Source organism: Oenanthe melanoleuca, chromosome 5, assembly GCF_029582105.1.
Source record: "Oenanthe melanoleuca isolate GR-GAL-2019-014 chromosome 5, OMel1.0, whole genome shotgun sequence".
NCBI classification, from domain to species: Eukaryota; Metazoa; Chordata; class Aves; order Passeriformes; family Muscicapidae; genus Oenanthe; species Oenanthe melanoleuca.
The window spans coordinates 56,507,101-56,521,587 of NC_079339.1; the positions used below are offsets into that span (position 1 = coordinate 56,507,101).

Sequence of the window (14,487 nt, forward strand, 5' to 3'; positions counted from 1 at the left end):
TTTTTTTTTTTTTGGTTGCACTTAGAATTCAGTTCATGCCTGTGAATCTGTCACCTTCCACTGGGAGCCTCTTGCTGTTCAGGGCACAGCAAGATATTTCTCCTGTGTGTTCAACCTGACAAATGCTGGTTTCCTGGCTCTCCTGAGGAACACAAGTGTTTGCAAACATTAATGGAAAATATCTAAATATAGAAACATCCTTCTTCAGTGAAGGTTTCCTCAGCTGAAAACCTGGTGTAGCTCCATTGCCTTCAGCTGCAGCTTCTCTCACCCCATCACATCCCCAAAAATTGAGTCTGAGGTTCTCACCTGCTGGATGCTGCTGGTTGTCCAATTGTTTTGGATTGCACAGGTTCTGGGTTCCTGCTGGGTCAGGGAAATGCCTCCCAGGGGAGGGGTGAGGTGATCTCCTTTCTCCTGCCTAAGCCACAGAAGCCAGCATACAGTTTTGTGGTGAAAAATGTCACTTTTGGAGCAAGTACAAGGTCCTTTTGCCCCCCTGAAATAGCAAATCCCATCCTCTGGATCTCACCCTTGTCACTGATGGATCCAGAGTCCCATGGTAAAGCCCAGTGTTCCTATTAATAAAGCTGGAAAAACCCCAAAAACTCTGCTTAAAATGTGTTATTTTATGTGAGTCTTCTTTCCTGCCAGATTCCCCAGCTAACAAAAGATAGGACAAGAATAATCAGACTGAAGCTGCAGCAGGGGAGGTTTAGGTTGGATATTAGGAAAAATTTCTTTAACAAAAAGATGGTCAGGCATTGTACCATCCCTAGAGAGATTTAAAGGATGTGTGGATGTGGCATTTGGGAATGTGGTTTAGTACTGGATTAACAGGTGGACTTAGTAACCTTAGAGGGCTTTTCCAACCTAAACCATTCCATGACACACAAAAATAGTTCACATTGAACATTGAGCTGCAAATGCACATGAAACTGGATTTCTTCTTAATCTGCTGGGCTTTGCACTTTCACTCCCTGCTACAGTCAGCCTTCCCCAATAGTTTCTTTCAATCTGCTGCTGAAGCCTTTTGGAGGCCATGAGGTGCCAATTTAGGAGGGAAAAATGTGACTTTTATAGAATGCTTGAGCTTCAGCTGTGTGCTGCTCACTTCCATGTCCCAATCTGCACAGCCTGCCCACGGCTGCCTGTTGTGCCTCTGCTCCTGAAATCCCACACTTGGGAACTTTGTGGGTTGTTTATTTTTTTTTCCTTTTTTTTTTTTGGAAGTGCAGCTTCCTCCCTGTACCACCAAGTGGTGCTCTGCACTGCACCTTGCAGCAAGGCAAGCTGCTGGCATTTGGGATGGGGGTTAAAAAGCTGATTTTGGATGCAGGAATGAGCCAGAGAGGAGAAGGGAACAAGCTGAGAGCCTTTTCCTTCCCCCCTGCAGAGGCTCTGCTACAAGCATCTCATTATTCCCAGCTTTCTGCTGGGGCTGAGTGGTGACTGATGAAGCTTGGTGATCATCAGATGTGATAAGTGGTCTCAGCACTTTCAATTTGGGTGTTCAGCTTGGCTGCCTGTGAGGCTTTGGAGGCAGGGAGATGGCTATCTGTGGCTGCAGCACTGGATCCTGGCAGGTGTGTGGCATTTGAGCTGCTAAAAATCACAAGAAGCTTCTCAAATCCTTGTCCCAAAGCAGTTTTTCAGAGATAAAAATCCGATGCTTGTTCTTTCTTGGTTGGTTTTTCCACCCAGTTTGGGGAAAAGCTTTGTTCATGTTCCTCTCCTCTGGTGTCCTGGCTGTTCAATCTATGCTAAATTTTGGGATTGTTGATAGCTGTGTTGCTCTCAGCAGAGGGAAAAGACCTGCATTAACTTATCTTTGCAGGTTTCCTGTGAGCACTCTCCAGGTGCCACTCTCAGCTTCACAGCTGTGTGTTTTGTATGAAAAAACATGCATTTTGACAGAGAAAATTCTGATCTTGATTCTAAATGATGGGCACATTATGATACAGAAACTGCCTGTAAAATGCAGTGGGAATTTAAGGGGCTAACTGCATCCCTGTGAGCTCCATTAGATGCTCTGTGTGGTGTCACTGTGGCAGGAAGGATTTTTCCAGGTACCAAAAGCCATGCTCTGGCAGGATGATGCAGCTAAATCCCAGCAGCAGCTCATTTGTATGGAATACAGAGCTAGGACTGAAAGGCAGTGGCTGGGATTGTCTTGTCTGGTGAGCTGAGGAAAAGCTGCAGTGTTTGGAAGCAAATCCTTGAATTCCAGGGGAAGGAGATGCCATGGGACAGCACAGTGGGTTTATAACATGCACTGATTTCTCATATTCTCATGTGATGTTCCAGCCTGTGGAGGCCATTCAATCCAGGCTGGATTGCCACCAACCTATATGAGATACAACCACAGCAGAAATTAAGGGATATTTGAGTGACAAAGAGTTATTTGGCTGGATTCTTAGTTTTTAATGCCTGGATGCAGGGTAATGGGCTTTCCCAGCCTGCCTACACCAGGAGGGAATTTTTCTACAGAGCAGAGTTGGTGTAAATTAGATAAAAGTACACAAATGCTGTGTTTTGATTCTCAGCCTTGAAAAACGAACTGTGAGAAATTCAAAGCATGCCATTGTTCCAGATATTATCTTTCCCTGGTGGGTGGCTCCATCAGTAGCTGTTAAACAGCTCCAATGAAAATTGTGGCATAGGATGTTCCTGAGACTTTGGTAACTATAACTTGGGAAAAGAAACTGTGGGAAGACTGGCTCTGGATTTGCCCTGCTCTGGACTTCCTTCAGCATCTGCAACCAGTTGTGGTTGGAAATAGGATGTGGACAGAAAAAACCTTTGTTTGATCCAGTACTATGGTTCCTGTGTTGCTATTAGATTCCAGTGATAAAACGTGGCTTAAATATTTATTTTCCCATATGCTAACAGCACAGACAGTTTTGGAATAAATGGGTATCTGCTGTAGTAGAGAATTCATGAAGTCACAAAATGGTTTTGGCTGAAAGGGACCTTAAAGATCATCTTGTTTCAACCCCTCCTTCCACTAAATTCCCAGGAATTTCCTCCAAGTCACATTTGCCATCTCTCCTGTGAAGTTCTGGCTGTGCTGCCTGCCTTCCAACACTTCCCAAGGCCAGGTGGGATGGGGCTTGGAGCAGCCTGGTCTTGGAAGCAGTGCCCTTTCCAGAGCTGGGGAAGACTCAGTCAGAGTTAAACATAGAAGCAGTTATTGCAGCCTCCAAGATTGGAAATCAGGGGAAGAGCTGCTCTCACTTGAGCTGTAATTAGTCAAGCAGGGAGCTCTGTACTTACAGGTGTTGGTACACATGCACATCCTTGTTTGCACCCTGCTGCTAAGAAGCAAAAAATTACTGTATTTCCCACTAATTTAAGAGTCTGAGACATCATCTCCTTGTTCCCAGCAACTTGCAGTGGTGCTGAGCTCCTCCAGATGAGCCCCTGTGGGTGTCTCCTGTCAGAGAACAGGCACAAGTTGGTGCCTCTGGAGGAGCTCAGCCTGGTGCTCACCTAAAGAGCTTAATTTCTGCCTGGTGAGATGTTTCCTGATGTTTCTTTTCTGTCTCCCTGGGCAGAGGGTGAGGAAGAGGAAGAGGAGGAGGAGGAAGAGGAGGAAGAAGAAGAGGAGGAAGAGGAAGATGAGGAGGATAAAGAGCTGGACCTGATGGATGAAAGCCTGGAGGGTGACACGGGGCTGCCAGGCTTCACTCTTCCAGGAGAGACCTCCCAGGAGCCCCTGGCTGGCCTGGAAAACCCAGTGGCCCAGCTGGCTGGGGTGTCCTACCAGGTTCCTGACACCATTGAGTGGGAGCAGCAGAACCAGGGTCTGGGTAAGAGAAAAAAACCTTTTTCCTTTACCCTTCTCATCTCCTGCTCCTCTCTCTGTGTGACACAGTCCCTTGTGCAGTCATGGGTTGGCTCCCAAGCTAAGCACAAAGCAGGGTCATTCATGAGGAAACCCAGCTCAGCAGTGACAACTGGGATGTGTCCCAGGCAGTGTGACCTGAGTTGTCATTTTGGGGAAATATGGACACTCCAAACCTCCTTCATTGCCAGAGCTTAGTGTTGTCTTGCTCCAAGGTTGGACAAAAAAAAACAACCAAAAACTTCTTGGGTGAGATTGCTTTGGGAAATTTCAATTCCCCTTGGAATTTCCAAGGTGGGTTGGTGCAGGGGTATTTGTCCTGTGGGGGCAAAGGAGTTGGGTATTTTCTCATCAGTCTGTTTGCTACTTCAGCAGCATTTTTGAGTTCCACTCTTCTGACATTTTAAGAGGTCCAGCCATGGGAACCTGTGCTGGCAGTGTGAAGACAAACCTGCAAAGCCTCTATAAAGTTTTATATAATTTATTCCAGCTGCACATATAGGCCCTGTATTTGGTGACTGGACTGACTTACTCCACCTAGAAGTGTTTATATGTGTGAAGTCCATGTGATGCAGGTCAAAGCTGGTGTGGGACAAGGGAGATCTTAGAAAGGAGCTTGTCCAGCTTGGCAAAAGGCTCTGGAATAATTTTCCAGAATACTCAATTCCCAAGCCAAACCCAGTCAAACACAGTGGGAACATTTCAGGTGAATTTGTGGGACCTGAACCACATCTAGACAGAAGGTTTTTATGTCTGACTATTAGAGTTAGCTGTTCTGAGAAGCTCATCAAAATAAAATAAATAAAACCCAAACAGTATTTCATATGTTATCACATATACCTGTGTGATTTCTGTCACTTCTCAGAATGCATAATTCTGATTTAACTGGAGGTTCTCCTCTGTGGTGCTGTTTCCAGTCTGCTTTAGTGATGCTGCCTTCCTTAATTGAATCAAAGATTGTGTTTCAAGGACTGTGTGGGAGGATTTCCTGACCTCTGTGGGAGGGTTGGCCTTTGAGGGGAGATGGGGTTTGCAGCAGGACTGATCCCTCCCTGTCACACTAAATCCTGCTTGAAGAACACAGTGTTGGCTGGTGGCTGTGCCAGGCCTGTTTCCATGTCCTCTGTCCCACCAGGCTGCACAGGAGCTGTGGGAGAGGAATAATTCTGAGTTTTTAAGGGTTTCTGGTTGTCTTTGGCAGACTGGGTGGAAGAGGTGTGTGGTGCTGTTGTGTATGACAATGTTTGCCATGAATTTTGGGGTGACAGAGGAGGTTATTCTGTGTCAGACACAGCTCAGCTCGTGGTTTGTGCAGGTCTGGAGTGGAGTCACAGCTGCATTTGCAGCTGGGAGGAGGAGGCTCAGGGTAGGAGTTGTGTATCTGGTTCAGCAGGCAGGTGAGAAAACAGGGACCAAGGGCTGATGCTGCTCCTCAGACCCTGGAAAGGACATCTTAAAAGTTTCAGAGGAATAAACAGACAGTTTGGTACAAGGCAGGATTCTTCTCCCAGCTTATGTTTTATTGACTTCCAGGCAGCTTGGAGGAGCCCCTGTGAAGTGTGAGTTGTGTCAGCATCAGTGATGGGTCTGAGCACCCAAAGGACTGGCAGGATTTTGGTGTTCCCTGGAAGCCACCAGATCCAAGTGGTTTGTTTGGATTGCCTTTTGTTTTTAGGCTGCTGCAGTCAGTGCAAACATCCCTGAGGGAGAGGATGAGGCTGTAGCTGAGCTGAGTTCATTTTTAGGAGTTAGATAGGACTTTGTGCAGTGCAAAAAAAGAGTGGATGCAGTGGGATCAGCCTCTCTGCTTGTGACTCACCCCTCTGATTCCAGCAGGCACACTCTTATGTAAAGAGCCATTTATTCTTTTCCTCTCTGGATGCCCTCAGTGGCTCTCACTGCTCCTTCCCCATCTGCAGGGTGCTGGTGCTCAACACTGCTCCTAGGAGAAAGGGAAATTATTTCTGTTTTAGAGGCACAAACAAAATGGAACTAGATGAGGAGGCTGGAGCTAAATGATCTTGAAGTTCCCTTCCAACCCAAGCCATTCCAGGATTCTGTGATTCTGTGAAAAGCAAGGACTTGCATGAGCTCACACTGGTAACCTAAGGAGCTGAACCCAGGGGATGAGGGATGATTTCCTGGGGGTGAGTGGGGAATGGGAGATGCTTCTGCAGGAGTGGAGCCCTTCCCCTCTCCAGTTTGTGCCAGGTGAGGATTTCTGCTCTGGTTCCCAGCTCTGGATTCATGGGCACACATCAGGGCTCCCTGTGTCCATACCTGGGCCTGGCTGTGTTCTTCCTTATGGAGTGTACTTGGGAGAACAGGAGAGGTGGGAGAAGCACACAGCTTGAGTCAGCAGGACACAAGGTTGTTAAGAACAGAAGAAATCCCCCAGACCTGGCAGGAAGCTGGAGGAGCTGCTCCCACTGTTCTGTTGGAGCACCTGGAGAGAACAGACCCACTGTGAAAGACTTGTCAAGCTTTAGATCTGCTGCATGGATGCACAGGCTATTTTTTCTTTCAAACTCTTTTCCTCTAGGTGATTTTCATCTTTGAAAATCCAGGTCTTTTAATTTGGGGACTGCTTTGCAACTGCTGGACATCCCCAGAAGAGTTCTGTGTGTCTCTTCCTTCCCTTGATAATGCTGAGATGTGAAGAATTTCTGTTATTGTGAAAATTAAGCAGGGTTTGGAAGGGGAAGTTGTTCTGCTTCACCTGGGATGCAGCATTGGAAAAGGAGACCTGATGGAAGGTGACAGTACCCAACAGAGAACAGGGTGAGGGGACAACATCCAAGCCCCAAACTTTTTTACAGTTGGCATTTTCCATTTTTAAAATACTTTGCACATGTGTCTTCCTCCTGGGGATGCTTCTGTCCTCTAGCCTTCAGAATTTTGACATTTAACTCTAAAATCTATCGTGCAGAAGAGCCCAGAAGTGTTGGAATAGCTGTTCTCAGGTCAGTTATTATCCAGTTTGCTTGCTCAGATGCCTGACATGCTGCAAATCCCTGGAGAGCAAGGAACTTGATCCACAAAACAGCTTGGCAGAGCAAGAGACAGTTTGGATTTTTGTAGTGGTCAATGAGAAGGCACTGAAGGAACAGAATCATTAAAAATGTCAGTTCTGGGCAGTCAGATGGTCCTGCATTAAGTCCAGCTGAGCAAAAGTCATTTGTAAGCAGCAGAAACAAGGCTGACAGTTTTACAGCCCATCAACTGCCTCTCTAACCAGCAATATATAGACAAAGAGTAAAGCAGAAAATGAGAAAATCTGTGCATTTATAACTTAGAATTTGACCCTCCAAAAGCCATCCTGGCAGCCTGCAGCTCTGGGGAAGCAAGGTCTGAATATGATTTGGGGTCTGGCTTGGTGTCCTGTTTTGGTGTCTTTTGCTTTTACAGGCTGCCACTGAAGGACAGAGCAGCACTTTTGGAGCTCTCTGCATTCTCTGTGAGGTGACTTTGGTGTCTCTACACTTGTTCCTTGATTTGTGTATAGCTGGGGTGTGGTAGGTAAACACTAAATGCCTGGAGAGTGTCAGAGGAGCACAAAGACCAGGTGTATAACTTGAATTTTCAGGGAATAAATAAAAATACCTAAATAAAAGTTTTCCCCTGCTCCCTCTTTTGTGAAGCATTGCCAGGAGACCTGCAGTTGGTTGAGGTGGGTTCAAACCTGGTGAACAGTTTCTGGTCCTTTGGTTATTCCTCATGCATCTTAGAGCAGCTGGTCTTTGCTGTGCAGCTCCAAGGAGATCAAACCCCTCTGCTTCTGCTGGTGGTGGCTTCTTCTCCCAGTCCTCAAGAGTGTAATTTTTGTATGTTTGCTAACATGGTTTTGCACCTTTGTCTTCATCAATCTGCAGTTCTATTTACACCTGAATTTACTCTCTGTGGTGGCTTGTATGTATGCCAGGTACCTTTTTTAATTCTCTGTTTTAACCTAAATCCATTTTTGTCCAGGTCTGTCTTTCTTTAGCTGACCCATTGGTGAGTTTTTGCATCCAGCTGCTCATGGCAGTACAGGGTTTTAGCTTGTGAGAAATCACCTGAGTTGCCTGGTTCCACAGCATTTATTTTTGATTCCCATCTGCCTGTGGAGGAATTGTACACAGGGGAGTTTGGACCATCTCTGTAGGGTAGGATTTAGAGATAAAAAAAACAAACAAAAAAAACAAACAGCAATTTAGGAAGAAGTTATGAACTGTGACAATATCATTCTCAACATGTAGTTTCCAAAATATAAACCATGTCTGTGTTTCATGTCTTTTTGTGGGTAGGACATTAGTTCTTACCATAATGGAAGGTTGTAAAAACTCTCTCAGGTAATGACAAGGCACTTGCATAATAAACACACTTTTGGAATGTGATTTTTTTTTTTTTTTAATGTAATGGATAGAAAATATTTGCAGCTCTGAGCAGCTACTTAGAGAGAAAATAGCTCTCATTGTATTGCAGATCTGTGGTCACAAATTGCACTGCATAAACCATATAACAGATGCTCTGGTTAATGATGGTGAGGCAGAGGAGCAGAAGGACAGTAGTGGAAGATGATGAATGTTTGGAATGTCATTTTTACAGGAAGATAGGATTAATGCTTTTATGGGCAAAAATAACCAGCATTAGGAAGGCAGGAGCTGAGAGTCAGAAATTAGTAAAATGTTCTTTAACTGCTGCCCCAAATGGATCTATTTTAAGTACTCTTACAGCTCATGGCATTGGAACATTGGAGTGCCTTTTAATCTTTAATGCATTTATCTCCTGCATCACCCTGGAAAGGTTCATCTGTGCCTTAAAGGTGGTGAGCAAAACCACAGAGAGGTTTTGCACCAGTGACCCCTCTGGTTTCACAAGGGAGCCTTTGGCAGAGTGGGGATTTGAAGGAGGGGAATTAAATTAGTGCTTGGGCATTGCCTTGATCCCTTCTGGAGGCAGGATGTGCACACCTGCATTTCTCCCTGGAATGAAGCAAAGGAAAACTCTGAGAATCACCATCCTAACAGTCCATAGGAATCCCAGGTGGGAAATTTCCCTTCCCCACCTGTTCCAGGTGCAATCCTGCCCTCTGTGGCCTTGCCCCATCACAGGAATTTGTGGGAGTTTTGTGGCACCAGCACTGGCTGTGCAAGGTTTGGGTTCCAGAAGGCTGCAGACAGAAATAAGCAGTCTCAGGAGCAGAGCTGATTATTTTTTCTGTCTTTCTGGGTTCTCCAAATAATTTATCCAGTTCCATATGTTCCTTGCTAGCTCCCCTTCCCTCTCCCAAGCAGCAGTGAAGCTCCCACCATCAATCTGTGCCTAACTCAGGTTTCTGTCCCTTGTGAGGGATGTGCACTCCCCTTGGAATTGCTTATTTTTTACCTAAGAGATTGTTTGCAGTTTCATCTTAATCCTGGAGCAGGCTCACATTTAATCAGGTTTGTCTTGCCAAAGGGAATTCTGGTCCCATCTGTGAGCAGTGATGATCCTCTGTGCCAGCTTGGGGTGGCATTCACTGTTACAACAACAGAGCAGCTCCCAAGAGGGGACAGTGCCCATCAGGGATGGCTTTTGCTCCTTGCCACATCTAATTCCAAGATTAGATGTGATTGATTGGATTTGATTGGATGTGATTGATTAGATCTAATTTTAAAGTGGTTTGGGGAGTTTGTCTCTCTAATATTCCTTCTTTCTTCAACCTGCCCACTCCCTGTGCTGGCATCTTGGTCAGTGGGACCTTCCAGGGGACACAAAACCTGGACAAGTCTGAGCCCTGTGGTCCTGACCTGCCAGCCTTTTGTGCTCTTCCCTTTTTCCATCCAGCACAAGGCTGCTGAGCCCTTGGGAATGAGGCCAGTGTGTTTCAAAGGGGAGGCAGGAACAGTGTGTCTGCTCTGTGAGCTGGGATGAGGAGATTCCAGCCATGGAGCATGAGCCCCTAATGAGCTGGAGCCACCTCCTTCCTCTTGGAAGCACCTCAGCTCTTGTCCTCAAAGCAGAAATCAAGGCTAAGGGAAGGGAACAGAGATGAGGGAGGTGGTGAAATCCCCATCCCTGGGGGATTTAAAAGCTGTATGGATGTGGCACTTGGGGACATGGCTTAGTGCTGGGGAATGGTTGGTCCTGGTCTTTGGGGGGCTTTCCAAACTAAACAGTCCTGTGATGCTAAGAGTAAATCAGAGGATTGGAGGGTGTCCTGGTGGTTCCCAGCTCAGCTGTCAGAAGCAGGTGACACAAAGCTGCTGCTCACAGTAATCAGGCTGATATTTTACCCTGACATTTTTGTTGGAGTGTATCAGGAAACAGCAGCACTAAACCATCCTTGGATACATTACTTTGAAATACCAGCCCTTCCACAATGTTTATGCATCCAGTTAAACCTGTGTCAGAGGAAGACTGAGCCCATTTGTTACCAGCCCTTAAGTGCTGCCTCCAGGGGCTGGGGCAGGATTTAGAGGCATTTTCTCAGTTTTGGCTTTGCTTTCTCTCTCCCTGCCCATGGAGAAGATGGAGCCCCATCAGACAATGTATTAAACTGAAGTTGGTGGCTACTGTGGGGAGAATTTAAAAGATCCTGTCCATCCATGGCATTTCTTCTTCTTTTTCTTCAGTTTGGAGAGAGTTGGCATGAAGGCATTGGGAAATCATGTGCCAGGTGTGGGAGGAGAGGGGGAATTTTGGTCAGCGTGGCTGGTTGGTGTGAGAGGTCCCAGTGGCTGGGGAAAGTTTCTAATGGATGCTGGAATACTTGGATGAATCCAACTCTGAGGGCTGCTGCCAATCCTGCCTGCCCTAATCCCTACTGCAAAAATCAGAAGAATTGCAAATTGCATTGTTCAAAACTCCCAGGCTTCAGGGTTCCAACAAATCCCCACTACCCTGCTAGGCAAAAAATGAAATACCTGCAAGGAGGATTCAGCAGCTTCTCTGGTGGAAACATCTGTGGAAAACTCCCCTGCGCAGCTCAGGTGGGGGAGTGTTGGGTGTGTGTACAGAGAGCATTAGGGGAGGTTTACTGAGGGGAACCCTTCACCAAAAGTTGGAACAGACAGGGAAATGATTGTGCCACCAGCCCTGGAAGTGTTAAAAAACTTGTGGATATGATTTGGTGATGGAAATGGTGGCTGGTACTGGGTTGGTGGTTGGACTTGATGAGCTTTTCCAGCATTAATGATTCTGTGAAATTCTCCCTCCTTGGCTCACTGGGTAGCACAGAAGGGCAGCTGCAGCAGCACCAGGCTCCTCAGCTGTCCCAGCACAGGAAGACTCCTAAAAGGCTTTCTGCTGCACCTCCAGTTGCTCTTGTCAGCCCAAGAAAGCAAAGTTGGAAAGCTCAGGAACGTGTCTGAGTGTTTCTGACCTTCCCCAGCTGCCTGCCTCCATCCATCTGTTTGACACATCCTTTAAAGTTAGGCTGTGTCTACCTTGGAGCATGACTTTGCATTTGCTGCTCCAGGTGATTTATCTTGTGGTTTTTTTGCCTGGATTCAAGGATAGGGTCCATTAACCTGCTCAGAGCTCCGTGCTCTGAAGGCTGGGCTGCATCTGCTGCCCCAGCACCGTGGGGATCCTGCACACACAGGGAGGCAGGAATCCTTCTGGGCTGCCAGCTGCCTGGGATTGCCTGTCCCCCTGCCTGCCAGCCCCAGGTAATGTAAATCACAGTGGCTTTGCTCTCTCTTTGATCTGCAGCAATCCTTGTCCTTTCCCATCCCTGCAGTGTCAGTACACACTTCTCAGTGTGCTTTGCCTCTTCTCCCACCCTTCAGTTTATACATGTCAGAAAACTTGGCTTTATTTAGACAGAGGAGCTGGTTTTGAGCTCCTCCCTCCCTTTGGATTTAACTTGATTGAAGAACAGGGCAGGGCTGTGCCTTCCCTGGGTGAGAGTTACTCATTTTTCCTTGTGTGCCTGTCTGGGTGGCCTTTGCCATGTGAAAAGAGGCTTGTCCTTATGTTGGAGAAATCACATTTATTTTCTAATAGTGATCTATGCTGCAGTGCAAAAATCTGTCTGCTTTCATGGCATTCAAAAAAATGGAGAGAGGGGGATGTGGAGGTTCATCAGCCTTGAATTGCCTCTGTTTTTCTGGGGATTTACGTCACAGGTTGATCTTTGGGGTTAAAATGTTGGCCCCATGGCAGAGCTGCTGAGAGAAAAATGGAGGAAAAGAGCTTTTTGCAACTAGTAGCAGGGAGAGAGAGGGTGATTTATTGAGAGGGCAATTTTAAAATGTTCCTTCCTAAAGAGAATGTAGGTGCACTTTCTGCTTGGACAGTGCAAACCACAAATGACTGATGCTAAACCTGTCTCCCCTCTGATGTTCACTCAGATTAACACCCCTTGAGAATCAAAGGAGATCCAAGCTACTTCCTGGAAGGATGCTCTCTCTCTTTAAATATATATATATTAGAAGTTCTGCTCTGCCTCAGAGTTAGGAACATATATTGGAAATAAGCAAATTGCTCAGATTTTTGCCTGGCAATAAAATAATTACCTCAAACATCCAGCACTTGTTGTTTTGCAAAGATGCTGAGTATCAACACTAATCACAGACAGGGGTCTGTGAAATATGATGAGAATTACTGGAGGTTTTTGCTTTCTTTTTTTCTTTTTTTTCCCTCCTTCTTTTTGAGTAACTCTAATCACAGCCCAATAAAGGGATTCAGCCAGGCTGCTCCCTGATATCCTGTCATTTATTTTGATATACAGCAGCACCATCTGTGCTTGAGGCTTTATTAATGTGAGGTGAGGCCAAGAGGTTCTCCAGTCTGAGTCCCTTTTGAGGTGCTTTTCCCAAATGCCCCTTTCCCCTGGGAGCACCCAGGTGCCTCTCTCTCAGGTGTGTGAATGGATGTGCAGGAGTGGCTGTTCTGCCCAGCAGTGTCACAGGCTGTGCTGCTGCCCTGTCCCCTTTAGCTGGATCCCTCATACCAGCATCCCAGGGTGATCCAGGGGATGCTCCAAGGTCCCTGCCAGGAGCACAGCCCAGGAATCCACCCCTGGCACATGTGGGTGACCCTCCTGTGCTTTTGCTGTGTGTGCCAGTTACTCCAGCATTTCCTTCTGCACACTTTGGGACAGGTCTAACACCAGCAGGGGATTCCAACACCCCTCAGTGGCTTTGGTGTGTGCTTTGGTTTGGGACTGAGGAGAGCTTTAAAGAACAGCGGGACTTTCCTTTTTTTTTTTTTTAAATATAATCTGAATGTGCTTCAAGCTCCTGCCAGCAGTTCCCCTGGATTTATTACACAGTGTGGGTGGGCAGGAGAGTTCCCCTGTCCTCATCTCCCTGGATTGCTCCTGAGGGTGCTGAGTCCCCTCTGATGATGGCCTGACAGCTCAGGTGCTTCCCTCCTCTGCTCTTCAGAGCACAGAAGTTAGATTGGATATTATGAAAAACTTCTTCAACCAAGGTATTGTCCAGCAATGGCACAGCTGCCCAGGGAAAGGGTGGAGTCCCCATCCTTGGAGGGATTTAAAAGCTCTGTGGATGTGGCACTTGGGGACAGGGGTCAGTGGTGGCCTTGGCAGTGCTGGGGGAATGGCTGGACTTTATGATCTTAGAGGGCTTTTCCAACCTGAACAATTCTGTAGTTCTATGATTCTGAAAGCAGATTTCACTAACAGGATTCCCAGGTGATGAGTGCTGGACCCTCCTGCCCTGTCCCCAGCCCTGAGCAGGGATGTTCCCCATCTGAGAGGTTCCCCAGAGTCCCTCTAGGCTTGGGATGGGTGGGTGTTAATGCTCAGGGTAAATCCATGGGGAAAAATAGAGATAATTTATACCTGGGTAAGTAGGAGCTTAGATACTGTTTCTGAAATCCTGGAGAAAATCCTAGGGACAGTCAAGTTCCAGGGGGAAATTTAAGCTGAGAGTTGTTTTTTATTGTTAGTCCTGTAACCACAAGAGAGGGAATTTGAATGGCAAACTGGGGACTCTTGGCAAAGAGGAGAAATTAAAGCAAAGCTTCTGTTCCAAATCCTTATGAGAGAGAGGGGAGGATGATACAGAAGGAGCACTGGCCTGGAGGGATGGGGAGAGGGGGGATAAAGGAACAGAGAGAAAAAAAAGCAACCAGCTTTTTGACTCTGAATACTCTGCCATTCTGCCCCTCTGTGCATCTGGGAAGGGATCCAGCAGAGATGGAAAGGAAGGAGATAACCAAAAGGATAAATTAACGTGGATAACCAGAGGATTAATGGGACTCTGTGTGAGGAATAACTGCAGAGATCTTGTCCAGAGCCCCAGAGTGCCAGGAGGATGAGCAAGGGGGATGTTGCTGTGTGCTGCCCCATCCATAAACTTTTCCTTAAAAAATGCTCTTGGTCACTGCCAGCCTCACTAAACCAGGCTGACCTTTGGTCTGGCCCAAACTGCCTCATCTGATTACAGCAACTGTTGCTTTTTCATGAGAGTCCTTGAGCAAATCCCTTCCCCGCCCTGTGCCTGAGTCCTGGTTCATAGATGGCACAATTGCAGTTTTGGGGCACAGAAAACCATGGCATTTCCAGCAAGGCATCAGCTCTTCTTTGCTCAGCTTCCCAGGGTCTTGATTGCTGTTCCCAGGTACCAAATGGAAATTTTCCTGACTGCATCAATTACCTGTGGATTCCCAAGGATGGTTATGGGTCCAAGAGCTCACATGGAAAT

General features: G+C 46.7%; 1 protein-coding gene across 3 annotated transcripts in view; it reads left to right on the forward strand.

The window, feature by feature from the left end:
- The window catches only part of ARMH4 (armadillo like helical domain containing 4), a 48,055-nt gene that overhangs the window by 15,842 nt on the left and 17,726 nt on the right, over nucleotides 1-14,487 (forward strand). For all 3 annotated transcript variants that reach the window (XM_056493660.1, XM_056493661.1, XM_056493659.1), the window contains exon 5: nucleotides 3,558-3,812. In XM_056493660.1, coding sequence (XP_056349635.1) covers nucleotides 3,558-3,812 — 255 coding nt within the window. The remainder of the gene's footprint in view (nucleotides 1-3,557; nucleotides 3,813-14,487) is intronic.